This window comes from Sander lucioperca, chromosome 17, assembly GCF_008315115.2.
Source record: "Sander lucioperca isolate FBNREF2018 chromosome 17, SLUC_FBN_1.2, whole genome shotgun sequence".
NCBI lineage: Eukaryota > Metazoa > Chordata > Actinopteri > Perciformes > Percidae > Sander > Sander lucioperca.
The window spans coordinates 21,162,164-21,189,599 of NC_050189.1; the positions used below are offsets into that span (position 1 = coordinate 21,162,164).

Genomic DNA, 27,436 nt, shown 5'->3' on the forward strand with positions numbered 1-27,436 from the left:
TCCAGCATCTTGTTTGTTCACATTCTTCAGAATTAAAGACATGTCTCCGTCCTTCAGATCTCTGTCCACCAGCTCCACCCTGTCCTTAAAGGATGGATTCTGGTGGGTTGTATTCAAGTGTCCACCACTGTAATAGAGGACGATATCTGGCTTCAGTTCAGGTCTGGTCCACTCTACAACACAGATGTTGGACTTTGCAGCCTGACATGGTAGAATGACATCATCTCCAGGCACTCTTACCACAATCAGGTCTGAAAAACAATAATAAACAACAGTAATCAATAAAAGTCATGGTATTTCAAAAGACCTCCATCAGGTGTAACACTGCAGAAGGGATGTTAATTATCAGAGATATCACAGGACTTTATTCCCACAAGGTAAACAGTTGTTGAGACACATGAAGCTGATCAACTTCTAATCAATAGTTCAGTTCTTAACATCTCCTGAGATTAGAACAGCTGATCTGATCTCTTCCTCAGTCAGAGTCTCTAAAACAGAACAACAGACTCCAGGTGTCCTGCTGTAGGAAATGTGTTGCTGCTCTCATAGATATAAAACTGTTATATACAGCGTCAAAATCGTGACCTGTAAACGTCTCAATAAATCACAATAACGTGACTATTTCACGACCTGGCGTGACACCGGGTTGTGTGTGTATAATACTTTCTGTACATGTTTCTCTCATGTCTATTTAATGTGTATTTGTGTTATTGATTGATTGATTGATTGATTTTATTTGCCCATTTCATTATAAAATACGATACAACTATGCACCATACATTAAAAACAAAACAAAGTCAGGATAACACAATAAAGCCCTGAGGCTTATTTCCATTGTGGTCCCAAGGGGGAGGGGGGGGGGTGAGCAAGTGGCAGCAGGTCAAGCATCAATCATCACAAACCATACATACATTAAATAGATACATAAAACAATACAGTAATAAATCCTCATACTACGATTGGCATCTAAGCCATTTTTTCAGTGCCTGTTTAAAACCTCCTAAACTTCTGATCATCTTAAGATTTCCTGGCAACCTGTTCCACAGGCTTGTTGCTACATACAAAAAGGACTCCTTACCTAAATTACTCTTAAATCTAGGAGGTACAAAATCAGTAGAACTTCCCCTGGTGGAGTGGCTGTGGACATCTCTTACTCTGTTAAAATAATTGATTAAATATTTGGGGACAACCCCATACACAGTCCTATGAACCATGCACAGGTGAATCTGAGAGACTCGATCTTCAACTTTTAACCACCCAATAGTCTCAAAATGAGAAGTATCAAGATGAGATTGCATGGGGAGGTTCAGAATAAGCCTCACAACCTTATTTTGAGCAGTCTGAAGCCTATGTTTCAGATGCTGTAAGACACCTTTATACCATGAGCAGCATGCATAGTCAAAATAAGGCTGAATTAGAGCACTTGCTAGAGTTAACATTGCGTTCTTGTCCAAAAATCTTGAGATTCTTGCCAAGAAACGTACTCTTTGATTCACTTTGGCAAGTACCTTTTTCACTTGGCCCACTCCAGTCAAGTGGCAGTCCAGCACACAACCTAGGTAAGTAACCGAGTCCTTTACATTAATCTCATTATCTCCAACTAAAACCTTAAAACCCGGGGATCTTTTCAGTTTTATCTTTGACCCAAACAATATGGCTTCCGTTTTCCCTAGGTGAAGCGATAGCCTATTGTCAGACATCCACCTGCTGACATTCAATAATTCTACACTGAGTTCTTTCGACTATGTTCTTATCTTTATGAGAAACCAATAATGCAGAATCATCTGCATATAAAAAAAGTTCACATGAACATACAGACTTAAGGTCATTAATATATAGAAGGAAAAAAAGTGGACCCAAGACACTCCCTTGCGGGACCCCACAGTCTATGCATAGTGGTTGAGACATTGTTCCCCCAATATCCACCACCTGCTTCCTATCCTTCAAATAAGACCTCACCCATCTGACTGCTAAGTCATTAAAACCAATGGCTTTTAATTTGCGTACCAAAATGCCATGGTCAACGGTATCAAAGACCTTCTGTAGGTCTAACATGACCATACCACAAAAATGCCCTTTATCTACCTCCCTCCTAATGTAGTCAGTTAGATACAGGAAACAAGTGTCAGTGGAGTGTGACTTACGAAAGCCAGACTGGAACTCATAGAGTAGATTGTGTGATACTAGATACTTGTCAATCTGTTCAAAAATAATCTTTTCCATTATCTTTGACAGACTACACAGAATAGAAACAGGTCTATAGTTTCCATGGTCTAATTTACTCCCTTTCTTATAAAGTGGAATCACTCTGATGTGTTTACATTTACATTTCTTTCGAGCTGCTGTAGAATTTCCCCAGAGTGGGATTAATAGTCTTTCTTATCTTCTAGTCATAATTCTAATTGTAGTTATCTAATTTTACATTTGTACTAGTCAAAATGTATATAAGATATTTAAAATAACATTCTGGATATCTGAAATTAAAATTATGACTAGCAACAACTAAACTGTATCTGAAATTGAAGTTCTTCATAAGGATTCTGTTTTCAGATTTCTAAAATGTTGTTTCTGGAGAGGAAGAATTACGTTTTGGATATCTGAAATGATCATCGATCAAAACGTTGTCATGATTTATTTTTTACTTTTATCTAAGAACATTTTTCAAGTGTCAACTATCGAGTCATTTTGTTGTTACTTGAGGAAAGTTTATTGAAAGTAAGAAGTACTTTAAGTTTAAGGTAACTTGTCTTACAGTTCTTTTCCAGGAGTAAAATATTCTCTAAATGTTGAGATGATTTGAAGTGATTCTCTCTCTGTCTGACTCTCTGGGACCAACTCATCATGGAGACTCTAGAGGAGCTGCAGCTACAACCTGGTACTCAGAAATACTCTCTGAGAGAGACTACCTCACCTGGAACCTGCAGATGGATGGTTCTGATGGTTCTGATTGGGTCAGAGTTGGTGTCTCTCTTTTTACGTCTTGAACCTTCGGTTATAACTCGACACTCGTATGTTCCAGCGTCGTGTTTGTTCACATTCTTCAGAATTAAAGACATGTCTCCGTCCTTCAGATCTCTGTTCACCAGCTCCACCCTGTCCTTAAAGGATGGATACTGGTGGGTTGTATTCAAGTGTCCATCGCTGTATAAGAGGACGTTATCTGGCTTCAGGTCAGGTCTTCTCCACTCTACAACTCTGATGGAGGAATCATCAGCCTGACATGACAGAATGACATTATCTCCAGGCACTGTTACCACAATCTGGTCTGAAAAACAATAATAAACAATAATAATCAATAAAAGTCATGGTATTTCTAAAGACCTCCATCAGGTGTAACACTGCAGAAGGGATGTTAATTAACAGAGATATCACAGGACTTTATTACCACGAGATCAACAGTTGTTGTTGAGACACATGAAGCTGATCAATTTCTAATCAATAGTTCAAGTCTTAGCATCTCCTTAGATTAGAACAGCTGATCTGATCTCTTCCTCAGTCAGCGTCTCTAAAACAGAACAACAGACTCCAGGTGTCCTGATGTAGGAAATGTGTTGCTGCTCTCATAGATATAAAACTGTTATATATGTGTGTGACTGCAGCACCACGGTGGTTTAAAACATCTGTTTCCTATTGTTTAAATCCACCAATCACAACACAGCACGTCACAGACAAGCTGTTTTAACATTTAATAACTATACTGGAAATATATATATATATATATATATATATATATATATATATATATATATATAAAAGAACATATCGTCATTCTTCCTCGGACAAATGACGTCACTTTTATTATTCATGGCTTTCAATTTCAGATATCCAAAAAAAATCAGATATCCAGAAATGATTTGTAGATTTCTGTTTTTCCTTAACAACAACAACAACAACAACAACAACAACAACCTTACTCATCTGTATATCTGTGTATATTTACAGTATACTGTATGTTTATATAAGGGTGTTTGCATTTATTCATTACTACTATTGTTATAACAATAACAATAGTACTAATAATTCTATTTCTTATAACACTTTCTGTATATGTTTCTCTCATGTCTATTTAATGTGTATTTGTGTTATTCTGATGTGTTTACATTTACATTTCTTTTGAACTGCTGTAGGATTTTCTCCCGTGTGGGATTAATAAAGTCTTTCTTATCTTATCTTCTAGTCATAATTCTAATTGTAGTTATCTAATTTTACATTTGTACCAGTCAAAATGTATATCAGATATTTAAAATAACATTCTGGATATCTGAAATTAAAATTATGACTAGCAACAACTAAATTGTATCTGAAATTGAAGTTCTTCCTCGTAAGAATTCTGTTTTCAGATAACTAAAATGTTGTTTCTGGGGGAGAAGCATGTGACCGGCAGCCACTATGGTTGCAATAGACTAAGCTCCTACACTCGCCTCAGTATTTCATTAAATAACCAGGTCTATTGCTTTTTCTTCGACGCCAAGTTGTTTTGTCTGTTGTCGTGGTGACTCGGTGAAACGCTTGCAGGCACGAAAGAGCGGGTCTCGTTGTCACCTGGGCTGTCTACTCGTTCGGAGAAGTTTGCTAGCATGTCTAACCGGCAATTTCCACTGGATGCGGAACGTCTCCGGAACGTCGACGGAGTCATTAGGTTTCCATTAAAGTCAGTGTGTGTATTTCCACTGACTGCAGAACGTCTGCGTCCCGACTCCGTCCCAGCTCCGTCAGTCCGCAGCCCTCCGGAGCAGATAGGCAGAGCTTCTATTTTTGACGGACGACGGAGAGCTCCGCAGCAATTCAGCACAATTCAGATTGTGCGGGACAGGAAGTCGAGCACAGAAACAAAATAAAACATCCGGTTACTTTTCAAAATAAAATACACCGTGCTCACGGCGGATCATATTTCCCTGCACTACACCTTGAAAACACAGCACAGAGTAGTTTCCCCTCTACTCCTCTGGATGGAAACAAACTGTTGTTGGTTTTGTGGTTCTGTTTATAGAAACTACATCCTGTTATATCGCGCGAACATACGTGAATTCGCGAGATCTCGTGGTCGGCTGGCCGCAGCCGTTACGCAACAAATCCGGACCTGGTGGGCTGTTCCGCAGCGGAGCCGGTCCTCAGACGTTCCGCATCCTGTGGAAATCCACGGTAATGGAGTGGTGGCTGACGGAGCAGCTAATGGAACACGTTCTCTAATATGGAGGAATTAGGAGCTAAGTGTGCTTAAATCAGTGATCTACAGCGCGGTGAAGAGAGTGCTGGCCGAAATTAATGCCTCAAAGCAACACATCGGGGCAGAACCTGAGATGCAGGAAAGCATGGTATGTGAGCCGGACCAGTCTGAATGCATCACACTCAAGATCCAGCGGCTTCGGCTGCCTGAAGAGATACAACACGAGCTGGCACTGCATGCTGAACGCAACTCTGACTCGTTCATTTGCTGCGCTGCCCTGGGAACGACCTGCGGGGGGAGAGGGTTCGCCTTCGCTCCGGCTGTGGAACCGGGTATTTTCTGGCTGGAATTGAAGGAAGAGGAGGATGCGCTACATGCATGCATTATTCCCCGCCGCAAGGAACCGGAGAGCGATCGTGGGACTTTGATTCGATACCGGGGGCCGCAACTGGAGGACTCAGCACCGGTGGACTAACGACATTTGGGCCACTGTACCGAGTTTGACTGGAGGACGCTGTGTGTAAGTTTCAGTGTTGGGCAAGTTACTTCCAAAATGTAATACATTATAGATTACTAGTTACTGTCATTTGAGAGTAATTAGTTATATTACAATATTACTGTCTCTGAATTGTAATGCGTTACACTACTTTTGCGTTACTTTTGAGTTACTTTCACCAAAATAACAGGGGAAGTTTGATTTGGCAGCTAGCTTGTTAATTTCACCACCGGATCAATAAAGTCTCCTCTTTATCCACTTTAATACATCATAGATTATTCATATTTTGTATAATTAATATAAATATGCAAAGTAACTAAAACTATACAAATAGATAAGTAAAACGTATAATAGGCAAGTAGGAGAAAATGAAAATACTCAAAGGTACGGCATTGTTGTAAAATGTTTGTTTATAGCACTTCAATAAGAAATTCATGTTGTTTAGTTTAAAACACTCTAAAGGAAATGTTCAATTATAGTGTGATTAAAACTCACTATTAACATTATTTACAGTACTTAATTTACAGCTGATTTGTGAAAAGGTAGCCTACACAACCTTATTTAACAGTAAATTAGTTTTACAGGAAGTGCTTTTATTTTGAAGTAGGCTACACAGAAGTTGTCTGTTGTGTAGCTACTCTTGCTAGCTTAGTGAGATGCAACATGTCCGTCAGGCTCAAGTTGTTCACTTTCTTGTTTGTAAAACTGCAACATATTGAACAGTAAATGGTCACAGTAAAAGACAAGCGCTGATAAAAATGCAATGATATTTACGTGTAGCAAGCCTCAACATTAATTCCCGACATGTTTATATCTGTCAGCAGCTGACGTACCGTCACCTGTCGGGACATACATGCTGTCCGTACCGTCACCTGTTGGGACATACATGCTGTCCGTACCGTCTCTGGTTCTGGTTCTGACCACGGGAACAGAAACAGGACAGCTCACTTCAACGCAGCGTAATAACTCCTGAAAATAATATCCATCTCGCAAATGTATCTGTCTCTGCAGTCATCTCAACCATCGAATACAGCGACAGGAAGATAATACGGCTTTTTTTTTTCCTGTGAAGAAATGTGTCGCGGTGTTGGTGAATTCTTAAAAAAACCAATGCACCACTAAATGTTGCGTTAAAATGCGTTGTAACTCGCGTTACTGAGATTGTAACGAGTATAATATTACCGAAATTTAATTAGTAATGCGTTACATTACTGCGTTACAGCAAAAAGGAATACATTACTGTAATTGCGTTACTTTTGTAACGCGTTACTCCCAACACTGGTAAGTTTTTGGAACCAACAGTTGAAGGGACATTTTACAAGACTGTAAAGAATGATGAATGCTGCCTACTCAGTCTACAAGCTATACTTTTGAGGACACTTAATCAGGCTGAAAAAAGGGAATATGATGAATCCTGAGGATGCGCTATGTAAGTTTCGTAACTAAGCTTTAAAGGGACACTTAACCAGACTTAAAATACATGATAAATGCTGGCTGGTCAGTTTACAGTTTATGTTTAACAGTTAAGCTAGACTGAAAGAACATGAGGGATACGGTCTGTTCAGCTCATATTCTGCTTATTGCTCCAACTAAATTGGTCTGTTTTTCACACAGCTTAGTTCAGAAATTGTTTGAAGGTGTTTATAATACTGTTCATGTTTAACATAAGGATTCACTAGACCTGTTTCAATAACCTGTGACATAAGACAGGAGGTGTAGTTTTGAGCTGGAGTTTTGCACAAACTGCATTTGATGTGGTCACGCATCTTACAGAGAGGGGAGGGGTCTGCGCTCTCAGAGGGTTAGGGGATTTATTTTACTTTTTATGTTTTTGTCACACCTTGCTCAGAGCTAACAGTTCAACCTTTGCTACAGATTTGTCAGCAAAATCCTGTAGGGTACTCGGGACACGTATGCGTTTCAATTTTGAAGATGGCTGAGCTTTCAATCCTTTCAGTTAACATCAGGAGGCTAAACGGGCCGATCAAACAAGCTAAATTCCTGGATTATTTAAGAAGGAAAAACATAGATGTGGGACTTATACAAGCGTCACGCTTACGTAAAAGAGATGTAAATCATCCACAAAATAAATATTTTAAGGTTGCTGCTTCATCTAGTGACGACACCAAAACCAAGGGCTCCATTGTGCTGCTGTCATGGAGATGCACACTCACCGTAGACAAAAGTAGTAAGGACTCTTCAGGCAGGATATCATATATATGTACTACGATAAGGAGTAGGAAAATAGCCTTAGTTTCAGTATACACACCGGCTACATATGATGAAAGCTTTTTCCCACGCCTAACCAATGAATTGCTTTCTCTCAATGAGTATTCACTAATTATAGGGGGAGACATGAATGCGGTACTAGATTTAAATCAGAATAGATCAGGGGTCAGCCACACGAAAGCCCAAAAACACGTATCGGACATGTTCAATGCAGTTGTGGAATCCCACCATCTTACAGACATATGGAGGATGCACAATCCTACTAGCAAGGATTACACATTTTTCTCCACACGTGACCTCATCACTCCCGCATTGATTATATTTTGTGCTCCAGTGAGCTTAAGGCAATGTTCCACACAATAGCAATAGAACCAGCAATCCTGTCTGATCACAATGCACTGATAACCACATTCCATTGTGATATGTTAGGAGAAAGATCTAGAAGTTGGTAAGTTAATAATTCCCTTCTCCAAAACACAGCTTTTGGTACAGAGTTTAGAGCCAAACTGGCGGAATTTACATCAATCAATACTTACTCAGTTTCAGACCCAGCATATATCTGGCAAGCCACTAAAGGATTTATTAGAGATTTCACATCGTCCTTTGCGGCAAATTTGAAGAAAAAGAGAGAGGCAAAGACTGCTGAGCTGGAAGAACTTTGTGATCGTTAGAGCAGTCTCTAAAGACGTGATTTTCTAAATCTACACATACTCTTTTAGTCACGAATCGAGCAGAGCTAAATGATTTGCTAAAAAGGAGAGCTGAATTCATAATGCACAGAGTGAGGCAAAATAACTATTTTAATGGTTGTAAACCAAGCAAATGAAAACAAATGAATCCAGAGCTGCTATCAACAGCATCCGCATGGACCGAGGTATCTCAACCATCCTATAGATATCACCGCCACTTTCCAATCCTTTTATTCAAAATTGTATGAAACCTCCTGCAATCAGGATCCGACGCAGTACCAAAAGTTCCTGAAAGAGCTAAACCTGCCTCTTCTCGACCCAGAGGAGGCAGAAGAACTGGGTCAACCTATTACGTTAGAGGAACTCAAATCAGTGTTAAAAACAGCTAAGAAAGGGAAAGAACCGGGGTTGGATGGAATTCCATCAGAACTTTTACTACAGTACTTTGACACAGTAGGACCTATCATTTTACAAACTTTAACCTCAGCCATAGAGAGGGGCACCTTTCATCAACAAACCAACACTAATTTAGGTCATACACAAAAAGGGCAAAGATCCTACGGAGTGCGCAAACTACAGGCCCATCAGCCTCATTGGGACTGATATTAAGCTTTATTCCAAAGTCTTGGCACTACGCCTAGAACTCTTCATTGAGAAGCTAGTCCACCCTGACCAATCAGGTTTTATACCAAAGCGTCAAGCTGCAGACAATATACACAGATTACTCCATGTAATAGAAGAAGCCAAAAACCTTCCAACAACGGCAGCAGTTTTGTCACTGGACGCGGAAAAGGCTTTTGACCGCCTAGAGTGGAACTACTTGTGGCAAGTAATGGAGAGGCTTGATTTGGGAGCCAACCAATGGCCTGCATTCACAGCCATTCCCCATCGCGCGGGGCTCGAGACAGGGATGCTCGCTATCTCCCAAGCTATTTGTGATCTCTCTTGAACCGTTAGCCCAGGCCATAAGGGTAAAATAAAATATGTAATGTTAAATCAGGTTAAATCTAATAACAACTCAATATCACTATTTACAGATGATATTTTGCTGTACATATCTGACCTTGAGGACGCTGTTCCAAAAATTCTTAAGATCTTTAACGAATTTGGCTCAATCTCCGGTTATAAAATCAATTGGAATAAGTCTAATTTTCTGTTGAGCAACAGACAGGTGACATCAGCTATTAGTGATACAATACCAACCCAAAGCAACATTACATATTTGGGCATCACCATTCACGCATCGCTACAGCGAGTTGTCCAGGACAACTATGAAACTATACTAAGTAGTGTTCAAAGAGATCTATCTAGATGTTATGCTTGAGCTCTCTACAGCAAGGATTAACAAAGCCAATAGACCTATGGAAAAATGCAGCAGCACAGGTATCATTCCTAATGACCTCAACATCACAAGAATTAGAGGAGAGCGACTAGTCAAGGTGTGATTTCTTTTTTTGTTTTTGTTTATTTGCTTGTTTTTGTTTTCTTGAAATCGCAGAGGGTGGGGGGTGGGAGAGGGTTGTTGTTCTTGTTCAGTTGTATTTGTCTGTTCTGTATGTTCAAAAAAATATATAAAAATAATAAAAAGTTGATCATAAAATGTTGTTTCTGGAAAGGAAGAATGTGTTTCGGATATCTGAAATGATCATCGATCAAAACATTGTAATGACTTATTTTTTACGTTTATCTAAGCACATTTTTCAAGAGTCAATTATCAAGTAATTTTGTTTTTACTTGAGGAAAGTTTATTGAAAGTAAGAAGTACTTTAAGTTAAAGGTAACTTTTCTTACAGTACTTTTACAGGAGTAAAATATTCTCTAAATGTTGAGATGATTTGAAGTGATTCTCTCTCTGTCTGACTCTCTGGGACCAACTCATCATGGAGACTCTAGAGGAGCTGCAGCTACAACCTGGTACTCAGAAATACTCTCTGAGAGAGAATTACTCACCTGAAACCTGCAGACGGATGATGCTGATTGGGTCAGAGTTGGTGTCTCTCTTTGTACGTGTTGAACCATCGGTTTTAACTAGACACACGTATGTTCCAGTGTCGTTGATGTTCACATTCTTCAGAGTTAAAGACACGTCTCCGTCCTTCAGATCTCTGTCCACCAGCTCCACCCTGTCCTTAAAGGATGGATGCTGGTCGTCTGTATCCAAGTGTCCATCGCTGTATAAGAGGACGATATCTGGCTCCAGGTCAGGTCTGGTCCACTTTACAACTCTGATGGAGGAATCAGCAGTCTGACATGGCAGAGTGACATTCTGTCCAGGCACTCTTACCACATTCACATCTGAAAAACAATAATAAACAATAGTAATCAATAAAAGTCATGGTATTTCTAAAGACCTCCATCAGGTGTAACACTGCAAAAGGTATGTTAATTAACAGAGATATCACAGGACTTTATTACCACAAGGTCAACAGTTGTTGATACATGAAGCTAATCAATTTCTAATCAATAGTTCAGGTCTTAACATCTCCTTAGATTTGAACAGCAGGGCCCCATTTCAGGAAGGAAACAAACTCTGAGTCTAACCCTGATCTCTGAGTTGATTTACCCTGAGATGGGAAACTCTGAGTTTTCAGTTCCAGAACAGCTGATATGAGTTGGTTCAATAAACTCAGAGTTAAGCGCGTGCACCACCACGATAAAAAGGCAGCATGAATGGAGCCATGATACTACGATTCACCATGGTAACAACCACAAACAAACGGGTCGGCGGAAATTCTCATGCACACATACAGCGAGTTAAAAAAACAACACAGCGGCTGCTGCAAAAAAGAGAGAATTTGCGTGGAAAAAAATTGCTGCTAGAGTAAATGCGTATATTCCAATATGGTGTATATCATATTAATCATAAGTATAGCCTAATATTACTGGTGAAATGGTATTGAACCTATAATCTATTTCATTTAGGTGCAATCCTGCAGGCGACAAAGTCCTAGGCCTACTAATCCAACTGAGGCTTCGCACCATCATTAACAGAATTATAATTCATAATCTTTTATTTCAAAGGGTTTACATCATTCACCTGCAATACTGAGGAGCTCCTTTTTAATGGCTCTCACTGGTTTGTGTCCAGGGAACACTAGAGGGAGGAGACTGAGAGAAGAAATCCTGCTCCCGACCAGGTTAGGTTCACAGGCTCAGTTACCATAGTAACTGACTCTGAGGTTAAGTTACCATAGTAACAGACTCTGAGGTGAAGTTACCATAGTAACTGACTCTGAGGTTAAGTTACCTCTCTTTCTGAAACAGAAAACCCAGAGTTTCCCTCATCTCAGGGTTAACAAACTCAGAGTTTTCACTAAACCTGCTTTCTGAAATAGTGTCCTGCTGTAGGAAATGTGTTGCTGCTCTCATAGATATAAAACTGTTATATGTGTGTGTGACTGCAGCACCACGGTGAACATCTGTTTCCTATAGTTTAAATCCACCAATCACAACACAGCACGTCACAGGAAAGCTGTTTTAACATTAAGTAGCTATACTGGATATATATATATATATATATATATATTGCAGATATCCATATTTCAATTCTTCTTAGTCAAAAAGAACATATCATCATTCTTCCGAGGACAAATGACGTCACTTTTGTTATTCATGGCTTTCAATTTCAGATCTCCAAAAAAAAATCTGATATCAAGAAATGATTTGTAGATTTCTGTTTTTCCTTAACAACAACAACAACAACAACAACAACAACAACAACAACAACCTCACTCATCTGTATATCTGTGTATATTTAGAGTATACTGTATGTTTATATAGAGGTGTTTACATCTTTTATTATTATAACTAATTGTACTAATTCTACTAATTATATTTCTTATAATACTTTATATATATGTTTCATGTCTATTTAATGTGTATTTGTGTTATTCTGATGTGTTTACATTTGCATTTCTTTCGAGCTGTTTCCCCAGTGTGGGATTAATTGCTTTTCTTATCTTATCTACTAGTCTTTATTCTAATTGAAGTTAATTTTACATTTGTACCAGTCAAAATGTATATCAGATATTTAAAATAACATTCTGGATATCTGAAATTTAAATTATGACTAGCAACAACTAAACTGTATCTGAAATTGAAGTTCTTCCTCGTAATAATTCTGTTTTCACATTTCTAAAATGTTGTTTCTGGAGAGGAAGAATGACGTTTTAGATATCTGAAATGATCATCGATCAAAACATTGTAATTACTTATTTTTTACTTTTATCTAAGAACATTTTTCAAGTGTTAATTATCGAGTCATTTTGTTGTTACTTGAGGAAAGTTTATTGAAAGTAAGAAGTACTTTAAGTTTAAGGTAACTTTTCTTCCAGTACTTTTCCAGGAGTAAAATATTCTCTAAATGTTGAGATGATTTGAAGTGATTCTCTCTCTGTCTGACTCTCTGGGACCAACTCATCATGGAGACTCTAGAGGAGCTGCAGCTACAACCTGGTACTCAGAAATACTCTCTGAGAGAGAATTACTCACCTGGAACCTGCAGATAGATGGTTCTGATGATTCTGATTGGGTCAGTATCACCGGTTATAACTCGACAATTGTATGTTCCAGCGTCGTGTTTGTTCACATTCTTCAGAATTGAAGACACGTCTCCGTCCTTCAGATCTCTGTCCACCAGCTCCACCCTGCCCTTATAGGATGGATGCTGGTCGGTCGTATTCAAGCGTCCAGCTCTGTAATAGAGGACGATATCTGGCTTCAGGTCAGGTCTGGTCCACTCTACAGCTCTGATGGAGGAATCATCAGCCCGACATGGCAGAATGACATCATCTCCAGGCACTGTTACCACAGTCAGGTCTGAAAAACAATAATAAACAATAGTAACCAATAAAAGTCATGGTATTTCAAAAGATCTCCATCTGATGTAACACTGCAAAAGGGATGTTAATTAACAGAGATATCACAGGACTTTATTACGACGAGGTCAACAGTTGTTGTTGAGACACATAAAGCTGATCAATTTCTAATCAATAGTTCAAGTCTTATCATCTCCTTAGATTAGAACAGCTGATCTGATCTGATCTCTTCCTCAGTCAGCGTCTCTAAAGCACCACAGAACAACAGACTCCAGAGACCTGTACTACGAAGCAAGATTTGGCGTTAACAAGGTAACTTAAGGTTCAACCCAGGATTTTCTGTATCACGACAGTGGATCACTTGTTACCGGGTTCAATCGCCGTGGTAACTCATGCTGAACCTGGTCGGGAGAAGGTTATGTTGGAGATTAGAGATCAATTGTTGTAAAAGCACCGCATACTGACCAATCAATACTCGATTGATAACGGCGTCACCGTTCTTAGAAGATCAGCTGGAGCTCGGTGGAGAGAGAGAGAGAGAGAGAGAGAGAGAGAGAGAGAGACAGAGAGCAAGAGGTGCGCTCAGAAAAGTTAAAAGAATACACCACCGTTTGTTTAAATAGGGTTATTCACCGTCTCCTCTATATTTATATAGGTGGGCAAACACATTTTTGTCTCAGTGCAAGCATTGTCTTAGTCCGGCGGCGGTGCCGCTACCTTAGCTTAGCGTAATGAATGGAATCCTATGTTGCCGTTAGCATGTCGTGAGTAAAAGTGACCCAACAACAACAAAAACAAAACCTAATTACTTCTTGTGGCCTGCGTATTCACAACGAGTAAAAATAGCAATGCAGATTAAGACTAGACGATTTCCTAGGTAGATATTGACTTGGGACTATATTGGGTGGAAGCAGGCTACAGCCGAAGCACTGCTACTCGGGCAGCCCACGGGGCTCTGTGGCCGGCGCGAAGTCACCTGTTTCTGGGTTGCTGGACAACCAAAGCTCCGTGGCAGGCAGCCCGCAGGCAGCGGCCCGCCAAGCCCCACGGATCTCAGTCAGGGCAGCGGCATTTGGTTGTCCATGTGTGTGTGTGTGTGTGTGTGTGTGTGTGTGTGTGTGTGTGTGTTCATCATCTGTAAAGCACAATAGTGCCCCATTCCACCACCGGGTCAATTTTGACCCGGTGGTGGAATTGAAAAGTAGTTGAAAGTTGAAAGTAGAAGGACCAAAATTCTATGAAAGTAGTGGTCATTACTTTTACTTGTGAAGAGCATCATTGGGAACCACCCATGTTATTTTTGGTTAATGTGGTTGAAAGAAACCCATATTTCTGATAAAACTTTGAAAATGGGTCAAATTTGACCCGAAGACAACACAAGGTTTAAGGTAACTTTTCTTACAGTACTTTTCCAGGAGTAAAATATTCTCTAAATGTTAAGATGATTTGAAGTGATTCTCTCTCTGTCTGACTCTCTGGGACCAACTCATCATGGAGACTCTAGAGGAGCTGCAGCTACAACCTGGTACTCAGAAATACTCTCTGAGAGAGACTACCTCACCTGGCTCTGTAACCTGCAGACGGACGGTTCTGATGACTCTAATTAGGTCAGTATCACCGGTTTTAACTCCACACTTGTATATTCCAGTATAGTTGCTCTTCACATTCTTCAGAATTAAAGACACGTCTCCGTCCTTCAGATCTCTGTCCACCAGCTCCACCCTGTCCTTAAAGGATGGATTCTGGTCGTATTTATTCAAGTGTCCATCTCTGTATAAGAGGACGATATCTGGCTTCAGGTCAGGTCTGCTCCACTTTACAGCTTTGATGGAGGAATCATCAGCCTGACATGGCAGAATGACATCATGTCCAGGCACTGTTTCCACAATCAGGTCTGAAAAACAATAATAAACAATAGTAATCAATAAAAGTCATGGTATTTCAAAAGACCTCCATCAGGTGTAACACTGCAGAAGGGATGTTAATTAACAGAGATATCACAGGACTTTATTACCACGAGGTCAACAGTTGTTGTTGAGACACATGAAGAACCTCCTCACTGAGATAGGTGTTGACATGATTCATCAATAGTTCAGGTCTAATCCTTCAGTAAATGTCATTAAAAGGTCACTGTTTAATATTAGATCTGATCTCTTTCATAGTCAGTGTCTCTCACCCCTAAAGACCATTTTAATCTACACCGTGGCTACGTACGGAGGTATGTGGAGATACAAAACCTGACGTCACCTCACAAAAAATGTAACTACACGTTACGGGACTCGGCCGTGGCTTGGTAGCGTTGCATTTCCCCTGATTCATTTCCTGGTTCTCCTTCTCCGTAAACAACATGAAATCAAGGAGAGGGTTAACTTCTCCTGCTACACATTTCAAACCATGGTCAGAAAGAACAGGGGAGACACTGTGCTTCTCTCACTATGACTCTAAGGGCCCTGTCTTGTCGGTACTCACTCCTAAAATAATCCCCATCATTCTCTCTACAACACACACACGCACGCACGCATGCACGCACGCATGCACGCACACACACACACACACACACACACACACTATTGAGCATAATATGGCTGCTTTAAAGCAGTCATATTATGCTCATTTTCAGGTTCATAATTGTATTTTAAGGTTGTACCAGAACATGGTTACATGGTTTAATTTTCTAAAAACACCATATTGTTGTTGTACTGCACCGCTCTCTCTCACTGCTGCAGATCCTCTTTTCACCTGAGGTGTGTCTCAAATCGCGCACTTCTGTACTTATACTAGCTATTTGAGTACACTCAATCTGTCACTCGTCGAAGTGTGGTAAATGCAGTGCACTACAAGTACCCGGATGGTGCACTCATAACGGTCAAAAAGTTGAGTGTGGATCGATGGACACTTTCCACCCTCAACGGTCGCCATCTTGGCTACGTAGCGGAAGGGGCGGAGCTAACAAAAGGTGAAAAACTTTTGATAATGGCGGCCGAATACGCGACAGCGAGACCCACGGAGTATTACAAATGTAAGTTGAACATTAGTTTTTTGCTATACTTGTATAACATATAAGCCACCTGTTTATGTATATTTGGTTAATTTTGGAGTCGGTGATGATTTTTGTACCGCGAATTATAACGTTAATTTGTACCGTAATTTGATGTGCTATCAAGCTAGCTTTAGCTAACCTTAGCTAGCTAACAGCGGCACAGTTTAACCAAAGAAGTTACGGGTACGTCTATACTCTTTGGTTTAACCACTGGCAAATAAGTTATAACCTAGCTAATGTTACATGTGTTGTGGTATACGGTTGTTTGTTGTGTTAAACTATCGTCCTCACTGTAGACGATTTTAGCGTTAGCTGTGTGATCTTGTAGATATACATTAAGCTGCGAGCGTTAGTAGTAATGTTACAGTACGTTAATGTATGCTATGTTATAACGTATTAACAGTGCTGTTTGTGTCCTGACTTATATAATCGTTAGGGACACAGACGTGGCCGTCAATGCTGCCAACTTGAGGGAAGTCCTCCTCTGCTGGAAGGCCAACGACCTGGGGGAGGAGAGAGAGGATTTCCCTGCTGGTCTGGTGGACAGCACGGTGCACAGTGGCCCGGGGCATAGCAAAGGCTCTGGCTAAACCACGATAACAGGTACCGCTGGCGAGCCAAAAGAGGAAGACAAGGGCCTCGATGACGGGTCCCCAGCCATGGTCACACGCCGTGCCGAGGATGTACCGTTAAAGGATCCCCCTGGAGAGTCTGAAGTCCACCATCAGATCACTTTCCCCATCAAAGTACAGGGCCAGCAATGAATAGAACAATGGGATATATTTAAATGTCTATTGGGTTGCCTCTGCTTTCACTCTTGTATTGTCACTGTAATTAATAGCTATTGCAATAAACACCCTTATATAAACATATAATATGACTATTTTCTATGTATGTTCTTTATGTCAGTTGGACACCATTTAAATTGCTCAGATTTTGCTAAAATAACTAAAAATGGCCATTTTGGGTTGTTTTTTTACAATGAATTAAGAGCAAAAGTATGAATATCATCATACCGGTAAGTCTACGGTTGCATCAAACAGAGGGCAAAAACAAGCAACAATAACAACAATCACATTCATTTTGATGAACAAAGCAGAAATGTGTTTTTCACGAGTGACAACAGTGTTGGGAATGCTCTGCCTTGGTGCAATTCACAATTTCACAGAAGAAGAAGAAGGACTGAGATGTTGTGATGTCATTTCCTGTAAGTACATAAGGCAGTGCGCGATTTGAGACAACACTACCCCGTCAAATTTTACGCACTATGCAAGTAAGTACGTAGTGTACGAAGTGCACTTCCGTTAGTACACTAACGGAAGTGCGCGATTTGAGACACACTACTGGTCTCTGTTTTAGCTACAGAGTGAGACCTCTTTTCTTCTTCTTCTTCTGTACTATCTTTGATTGCACTGCACATGCCCAGTAGCTCAGATGTAGATCATGTCAGCTAGCTAGCTCCATAGACAGTAAAAGAAAGGCTGTTTCTGGCATGCTAGCGTTAGCCATAGTTTTAGCATGCTAACGCTACGAGCTAATGGTTGCGGTTAGCCTGCTCGTTTCGGCTTGTGACGTCACAAGCCGTGCAGATTTTGACCAGCTCACCCAGAGACTGAAGGCAGGACACATTCAGAAACCGTATCTCACTCTAAACAGCATGGATGGATTTTTTTCAAAGTTTGTATGTGTGTGGAAGCACCAGAGACACAAAATAACTCCCCAAATCCCAGAAAAAGTGATTTTTTTCATAATATGGGCACTTTAAAGAGATCATTGCACAAGTATAAACTTCACTTACATAGCTATGGAGAAAGCTCTGCGTGGAGCCTCTGCAGAATCATAAATCAGCCTTAAAGGCACAATATGTAACATTTCTGCATTAACATGTCTAAAAACGGGGCGACCTCTAGCTCACCCAGTAAGAGCGTGTGCCCCATGTTGGCTGAGGCCTTTGCAGCGGTCTGGGTTCGAATCCGACCTGCGGCCCTTTGCTGCGTGTCATCCCCCATCTCTCTCCCACCTTTCCTGTCTATCCACTGTCACTCTGAAATAAAGGGAAAGGCCCCCAAAAAATATCTAAAAATGAATATACCTATGTTATATATTTTGTTTGAGTTGTGTACTTACACTATCCTGAATGATGACAGGCTCAGCTCAGTTGTAGCCTAAAGTCAACAGCCTATCTACTTCGGTAAAGTTAGACAGAAATTGGCAGATTCGCGTGTTTGCGGTTCAATAGATCTTAAAAGAAATGTGTTACTTACACAATAGGCAGCTCTATCTAACCGTAGTAAGGTAGACAACAAGCTACAACCCGGTTTTTATCCAGAAGAACCGTCTACATATGTGGATAAATACAATGCATCCCTGTGAGCGTTCTGCTTTCAGCTGAGCGTCTAGGGACCGTCTACAAAGTGCAAAACCGAAAGTGGATACAAAAAAAAAAATTCAACAGCTTCACTGTTATTGAGCCTAGTGCTTCCAAATTCACTCCACACATCTAGGGCCCCCGTCTGAACATACTACACCCGCCACTTTTTGAAGATCTGGTACAGCCTATTTTTAATGATTTTTTATTGTTAAAAAATTCAATACCGTCAATGCTATTGAGTCTAGCTCTTCGAAAATCTCTACACACATCTAGGGCCTCCCTATCAACATACTACACCCGCCAGTTTTTGAAAATCTGGCTGAGCCTATTTTGAATGATTTTTTTATTGTTACAAAATTCAATACCGTCGATGTTATTGAGTCTAGGTCTTCCAGAATCACTCCACACATCTAGGGTCTCCCTATCAACATACTACACCCACACATTTTTGGATAGCTGGCTCAGCCTATTTATAATATATTTATATTGGAAAAAAATTATGTTATGTTATGTTATTGATTCTAGTTGCTGGTGACTAAACACTGATTATATATATGTATATTGAAGCGATACTGTCGTTAAAAACCTGCTGATCGCTGTCCGATTCTGTGAATGAATGCCCGCATTGCATTGTGGGATATCGGCTTTGAATGCGTCTAGCTCGGATCATATCGTAATGTTCTGTATTACAGTATACTGTAATATTTCACTGGTAATAAGACCAAAATAATATTATTAAAATAAAAAATGTATACTATGATAACATCTAGGCTTAAATAAATGTTGATAGATCTAGCGTTATAGTTTAAAAAATATAAATAAACAAACAAGCAATCCAGCTTCCCTGGCCGGAATAGACCGAAATAATAACATTAAAAGAAATACATATAAACCATGATAATATCTGGTGAATAATGTTGATTAAAACAGCTGTTATTGGGCTAAAAATACCAGTAATAAAACTGTCACAGATTTCGAGTTAAGGGGGCATGTTCTTTCTTTCGTTGATATCTGACGGTGAGGGATTAACATGAATGTCTATCTGACGGACCCCCTCGTCGAAAAATAACGCGACGGGTACCCCCCTGACGTTGAAAATTAACGCCAGGGTTCCTTGACCATGCGTCACACATTTGACGAGTAGGGAGTGAAACTGTGTTTACCATTAGGCCTTAAACACTCTTGATATTTATATTTTTTTTAATTGCATGAACTACTAAATTATTTAGTATATTTTTTGTTATATTTTCTGTTTTTTTACTCTTTCATATTTTGTGTACCTCCTAACCCCTGGTATATATGTATTTTTGAATTTGTCATTGTACTTGATTTGCAATAAAGATTAAAAAGAAAAAAGAAAGCGCCACACACATGCCTGGTGAGGTTATATTAATTCAGCCAATAACAACACTGCACAGACCAATACATGTCACACCCTCCCTCCCTGGCTTTCATCCTCCTGCTCCCCTCCTCCTTCCTAGAGTCTATGGTCCCTCCCTTCCTCTCTCTCTAGTTTATGGTCGCTCCCTTCCTCTCGCTCTCCCCTCCTCCTCCCTACAGTCTATGGTCGCTCCCTTCCTCTCTCTCTCTCTCTCTCTCTCTCTCTCTCTCTCTCTCTCTCTCTCTCTCTCGCCTCCTCCACCCTACAGTCTAGGTCCCTCCCTCCCTCCCTCTCTCTCTCTCTCTCTCTCTCTCTCTCTCTCTCTCTCTCTCTCCCCTCCTCCTTCCTACAGTCTATGGTCGCTCCTTTCCTCTCTCTCACTCTCTCGCCTCCTCTTTCCTACAGTCTAGGTCCCTCCTTTCCTCTCTCTCTCCCCTCCTCCTCCCTACAGTTTTCAGTCCCTCATGCTCTCTCTCTCTCCATATTTCGGCAACAAGCCAAAGTCAAAACTGCGCAGTTGGTCAAACAGTCTGAAACAGCACGATCACTCTACTATATTTATAGTTACTGACAAAAGTTGAACACAAACCCATTACTGTGTAATGAATTACAATTAAATGTTCACTATTCATACTTAAATACAAATACACACAAGCCTAAATTTGAGAATTATTTTTAGTCAAACATTTACTTACAAAAAACTGAACTTGACTGTAAATTAAACAGATGATCATAATGATAATACTTTATATCGTTTTAAACACATTCACATTCCTTGCAACAAGATGACATCATTGTATATTCAAAAACTTTTAAAGTCTACATGAGTCTTGTCACAATCAAATCTGATATTTACCAGAAGCTGCTTCAGACAGAAGGAACAACAGGAGTATTAATGGAGCCATGAGGTCTGAGAGAGAGGTGACCTGCTGTCATCTCTGTATCCCGACACTGTTCTCTCTGGCAGTAGATATTTAGATAGTTTCCTCGATGCTAGGACTAGGGAGCTGTTGGTGGCTGTGATCTGTAATTGAGTCTTGATGTGTCGAAAATTTCCCCGACACTGCACTAGGAAGGGGTTGGTTGGTAGGCAGTCTGGTTGCATTTGCACGAGAGGGTGGGACTTACAGCAGGGGTTACAGGAGGACATCTGAATCTGAAGGAGAAAAACTTTAGGACTGACATGGCACTCTGAAGCCTGGAATACATTTTATAAGAGCAGAAACAGAAGGTTAACTCATTAACATAAGATGGTTATTAGAAATAACTTCACATACATATGATATGAAATCAGGCTTTTAAGAAAATATACACATTACTACTTGTTATTTACCTCATTGGTTTAAACGGGGTTGATAAATAGAAAGACTGTCATCCCTGCAAAGGGTCTGATAAGAGAGACTACTGTTGGCTCCACCTCCCCCTCCTTGTGAACAGATCTGAAGGTCTCCCTGGTCCACGCTGCCCTCTGCTGGACTCAGAGTGTCTCTAACTGTTCACCTCCAGCTCTTTCAACCAGCTGTCTAGGACCAATCTGTTTGGTTAGATGTCTGCCTGTCTGCTGTGAATACCCGTCACTGCTGGACATAGACCCCAGTTTGATTAAGTAATAGTAACTCAACAACTGTGTTATATCTCAATGGAAGAATCTTGGTCTCATGTTCAATTAAACCCTCTTTTTTCATCACATTAAAGACATTTCAGCATGATCTCCTTCTTTCATCCAGCTCATGCAGAGACCACTCGGTTAGAACCCTTTTGTCGTCTTTTTCAACATGCAGGGCAGCATTAGGATTGGATGACAAAACTACTTGGTTAGGTGATTAGATTGTGATTTGGGTTTAATTAAGTAGGCCTACATCTGTGGTTGTTTCGAACGTGACGTTAGTGAAGTAGGTTACGTTCGTAACTAAACTTACAATAAGTTAATGTTGACCTTTGGTTTTACACAGTACACAAACAGTGGACTCCTGGGTGAGAGTCTTGTGTTTGTTTATCCATCCCAGGTTCCCAGGAAGTGCGCCGGGCATTGAAGCAAATTTGACATAGAGGCCAAATGGTGGAAATACCAAGAATCCCAAGGGTTAGCTAATCAGAGGCAGAGTAAGGTGGGATATGCCTTCGCCATCCTAGAAAAACACAACTGGTTAACGTTAATGGACCTCTAAGTAAACTGCCTCTGAGACTGACAGGGAGGCCAGTTTTATGACAGGGAATACACCACAGAGAGGGTTCTCTTTCTGGGTTTGGCTCCTTGCAGCCTGGGTCTGAGTCAGCTGTACAGCTAACTAGCTCAGATAAAAAAATATATATATATTTTTATATATATATATATATATATTATTTCTTGAAGCTGCAATTTCATATGGATCTTTGTAGTTTTGCCTATTTAAAGCTAATGTACTTGCACCTTAATTGGAAGTCGCTTTGGATAAATCGTCAACTAAATGACATGTAATGTAGCTAACAGCCACTGACTACAGTTAGCAGCATTTAATGGGGACATTAGCAATAAGTAACCTAAAGCTAATGTTATCTGTCCAAAAATCGTAAATCATATCGGTACTGTATTCAATGTCGTCAATCAAGTCTTATAACATTCATAACATCTTCATGAAAAGTCCAAATAGTCTCACTTTACCTGAGGTCAAGGAAAAATGTTAATGAAAAAATGAAAATGCTCTCCTGACAGCCAATAATCAAAACCAAGTTTGATAATTAGGCCCGCTATGACATTTTTTATGTTGTCTTGGTTAATGTGAAGTTGTCATAGCAGAAGTTGTCATAGCAAAGACAGGCAGCTCAGGTGGTAGAGTGATCATCTACAAGCTGGAAGGTCAGAGGCCCCTGCAGGTTACATGTCCAATTGTCCTTGGGCAAGACATCAGTGTGTGAATGTGTGTGTGTGTGTGTGTGAATAGTGTGTTAGGCTCTTTGTGTAGTCATTAAGATTAAATAAAGCACTATAGAAATGCAGTCCATTTACAGTAACATCTCCATAATGCTAATGTTGCATTACGAGTGTCATAATTTACTAAATGACATTCAAGTCCAAAGACATGCAGGTTCAGTAGACTCTCAAAGGTGTGGATGTATTTATCTGCATATGTCCTGTGGCTGTCCAGCTGTGCCATAGGCTCGTGAGACCGTCCTGATCTCACGAGCTCCAGTTTTCCACTCGCAGATCAGTCTGGCATCTTGAGACAGAGAAAATTTGGAGCCGTTCGCCAAACGACCGACCAATCAGCAGGTTTAAGTGTGACGCAACGAGAAGCGACTGTTCAGTCTAAACAACGTGGCGGCTTCCACGGATGAGATGAGCGTAGCTATCGCGCAAGTTTTATCCGAATTAGCAAGTATTCCTTCATTGAAAGAAGAGCAAAAAAAATGGCAATGGAGGCTTTTCTCGGAGGAAATGATGTTTTTGCTCTTCTCCCGACTGGTTTCGGCAAGAGTTTGATATATCGTTGATCTGATTGGTTGATTTGGCCCGTCCATCACCAACATAGGTGGTGATAGACAGATGATTTATCCAATCAGATAACCAGTATTTTCGCCCTTTCCCAAAAGTTCTCCAACGGAAAGTTCCCAGATGGATATGCTGAGCAAATCCATCTGGCGGAGTCAGGTTAGCTGGGCCCCACTCCTCACCCAATAAGCTAGATCATTGATCTTTAACAGGGGGTTGGTGACCCCTAGGGGGTCCTCAGAGTCATTGCAGGGGGGCCACCAAATTATTGTTTAATACCCTTTTTGAAAGTTCCTTCCCCCAAAATTAAAATAGGCCCCAAAAATACACTAACATGAATCCAACATATTATTGGAAAAGATAAATCGGCCCATTCGTAAAAAAAACAACAGCTGATATAGGATAACTGTAGCCACTATGGTAGCCATCACTATGGTAGCCATCCACAGATACAGTTCAGCTAATGGATTCACTGTGCCTTCCACATGTATGTTTGACATTAAAACATGATGATATATGAATATGTAAATAGTAGCTTAGTATTGCAGGGCACCATAAAAGGTTACACTACACGTTATGGTAGGCCTAGTTTAATATGCAACTCCATACTATATATGGAGTCGGGGGTCCCTACTCGTGTCTCTTTCAGGTTAGGGGTCCTTGGCCTAAAAAACGTTGAGGACCCCCCTGAGCTAGATGATACTGAGATTCTGATAACAGCTGTTATTTTGTTCATTTTGAGGTGTGCTGTTTCAAAGGCCATAAGTTTGCTTTTACCTAATATATTTCTGACATGTGAATACACAATAAAAAAAAAACATTTCCTGAAAACGTCAACAGTGACACGTGACGAGGAAGGAGGAGGGCTTTACTCGGTGTGTCTGGTTAGACCTTAATGTGCTGATCTCATATGACCAACATTTCAAATGGAGGAATCATCTCTACAGCTGCTGCTGGGTGAGTTCAACTTAATGTTTCAGGGTTTGTCAGTTGAAATAACAGGAATTAATAATTGAATTTAGAATACTGCTATTGAAAAAGGCATTTGAAAGGGCATTTCACTTCAAAATTCACTTCAAATTGAGCTGGTTGGTAAAACAATGCAAATTAGCAACCCAGTCTCACAGCAGTTTGTGAAATAGTCACGTAATTGAATGTATTAATTAGTGTACACAAACACGTTTATCTCGTTTTTTTTCGTGATGGTCAGCACGTTTTATAAACTAATGTATTTCAATGGGAAGCATCTTTGGTGATCACAGCACGATTCTTTCTGCCAGTCGGGCTGCAGCAGATAATCTGTATACAGCTTTGGTATTATTGGTATTTTTAGCCCAATAACTGCTGTTTTAATCAACATTTATTCACCAGATCTTATCATGGTTTATATGTATTTCTTTTAATGTTATTATTTTGGTCTTAATGCCAGGAAAGCTGGATTGATTTGTTGTTTATTGATATTTTTAAAACTATAACGCTACATCAACATTTATTTAGATGTTATCATGGTATTCTTTTCTTTATTTTAATAATATTATTTTGGTCTTTTACTGGTGAAATATTACAGCATGCTTTAAGACAGAAGACTACGATATGGGCCGAGCGGGGCGCATTCAAAGCCGATATCCCACAATGCAATGCAGGCATTCATATCATAGAATGTGACAGCGATCAGCGGGTCTTTAACGCCAGTATCGCTTCAATGTACATATTAATCAGTGGTTTTGTCACCAGCAACAACACACTGCTAATTAAAACATAACTTGCTTTCAAGATAAACTTTTGAGGCCGTACAAAAATCTACTCCCTCTATTGATAAAATAAGGGGGTTGTTGTTGGTGGTGCTGCCTTCTCCAGAAGGTACAGCATGGGTAGGCCAGAAGCCCGGGGTAGGGAGTGAGCAGCTCCCCGATGGCAAGTGGCGGTCCTATCCCCGAAGCTCTCCACGGGGTTGCGGCGCTGCCGAACCCGCTGACTGCTGCTGTGGAGCAGAGATGAGAGCCCAGCTGGTATCATGAATCAAGGTATCAAGGGACTACGGGCGGAAAATAGCACTTGTGCTACAACCTGGTACAATGCATCTCTCCTTGTTCTTGTACAAGGTTAATGTTACCTTGTGCATTGTCCCTGTTTAAATAAAATAAAATAAATGTCCTGTATATTTGTCCCAAAAAGCGACTCCGAGAGAGGGCGGTAGAATACATGGAGTACAGACAGGGCGACAGTTGTTGGTGTCCCACCTGAGGTGCCCATAGACCGGCTGCTTATCCATGAATAAATGTATAAATAAATGCTTTAAATATATTTTTTAAATTTTTGTCCCCCTACATTTATTTATGACATGACAAACATGATTGGTTAAATCGGAGAGCCAGACAAAAGCAAATAATCCCGACCCCTAGTGAATCTTCCTCCCTGTGTGATACAGAACAAAAAAATTATGGAACCCACGCAACTTCTAGGCAAGAACCGCGTCCATGCTTAGGCAAGATAACGGAACCTGATTGGTTCAGGTCCTGTGCCCTGTCCAATCGGCTATCCTAACCTTATCTACTCAAGGTCAATGCCTAACCCCGACCAATCGAGCTGCTTCGTAGGGCGGGTCTTTCCTAGAAGTTACATGGGATCCATAATAACGCATGAAAACCAGCTCTAGTCAGCATAATGGTGACAACTAGCAGTCCACTGGCAGAACTGCTGCAGGATGTAAAATGCCCTTATTAGGCCTACAACCAGTAGATCTGACCAGGGATCAGTCCTCTCTTATCGCTATTTGTTTACTGTCAATAAATTTGTGTATTTTTTAGCTAAATTCAACATAACATGATGATGACATCAGTTGAAATGGACAGTGTGAAAGAGAGAGAGAGAGAGAGAGAGAGAGAGAGAGAGAGAGAGAGAGAGAGAGAGAGAGAGTTTGTACGGGAATATGAAACCAGATTTCTCTGCCATTTAAACATCATAACCCGAATATGATCAAAACAGAATAAGCCTAATAGTCAGAATATTCATTACACACATGATTCAAACAACATGCTAGCTCCGTCCATAGCAACCAGCCGTTTATTGCAGAGTCATAAAAAGTTGTAGGTGGACAAAAATGTAGAAATACATTTAAAGCATTCATTTATTTATTCTTTATGTATTATTTTATTTATTTATGCATTTATTTATTGAGACTTAAGTCATGTTCCGTCCTCCATAGTTTTGAATTTTAACTTTGAAACTCTTTTTATAGTTCCTCTACTACATAATGGATTCATTAAAACTACTTTAACAATTCCTGTTTTAATGTACAATTAAATATTATATTAATAAATGCTCCATAATTTACTGCTGTCATGTCTGAGAATAAAATGAAAAACATTGACTGCGTACTTTAATATTTTTTAATCTAATATCAATGCGTGGCTGTTTTTCTGTGTTGATGTCTTGTTCCACGTTAAAGCTCAAACTAACCTGAGGTTGATTTCTCTTCAGTTGTGACTTCACTGCTGATCAACACAACAAACCAAGGTCAGTAAACTCCTTCTGTCACATCTGATAGACAGGACAATGTTTGAGGAGGAGAGTTTATGAATACATTAAAACACTGAATGCAGTTTTGATAGCCGCAGAGCGCACAGAATGGAGAGCGAAGATCAAATTGAAGATACAATTTTAAAATAATTCAAAGACGTTTGAAATTATACACCGGCTACTAGAAAATTTTATATAGAAAATATTGCCACTGTTCATCACACCCCCAACCGGCACCATCAGACACCACCCACCAAG

At 40.1% G+C, this 27,436-nt stretch overlaps 1 protein-coding gene and 2 long non-coding RNA genes across 3 annotated transcripts in view; 2 read left to right on the forward strand and 1 right to left on the reverse strand.

Moving 5' to 3' along the window:
* Positions 1 to 21,263, reverse strand: part of LOC116034141 (hemicentin-1-like) — a 1,482,957-nt gene extending 1,461,694 nt beyond the window's left edge. Inside the window, exons 1-5 of the mRNA XM_035993823.1 lie at positions 21,047 to 21,263; positions 14,960 to 15,292; positions 13,073 to 13,399; positions 10,532 to 10,876; positions 2,912 to 3,265 (exon numbers count right to left, since the gene is read on the reverse strand). Coding sequence (XP_035849716.1) covers positions 2,912 to 3,265; positions 10,532 to 10,876; positions 13,073 to 13,399; positions 14,960 to 15,292; positions 21,047 to 21,095 — 1,408 coding nt within the window. The 5' untranslated portion in view covers positions 21,096 to 21,263. The remainder of the gene's footprint in view (positions 1 to 2,911; positions 3,266 to 10,531; positions 10,877 to 13,072; positions 13,400 to 14,959; positions 15,293 to 21,046) is intronic.
* LOC116034144 lies at positions 245 to 15,514 on the forward strand. The gene is made up of 3 exons (XR_004100990.2): positions 245 to 377; positions 2,102 to 2,104; positions 15,438 to 15,514. It is a non-coding gene; the product is annotated as an uncharacterized LOC116034144 (long non-coding RNA).
* LOC118493589 lies at positions 16,199 to 17,313 on the forward strand. The gene is made up of 2 exons (XR_004895534.1): positions 16,199 to 16,417; positions 16,875 to 17,313. It is a non-coding gene; the product is annotated as an uncharacterized LOC118493589 (long non-coding RNA).
* Positions 21,264 to 27,436: the final 6,173 nt, after the last annotated feature.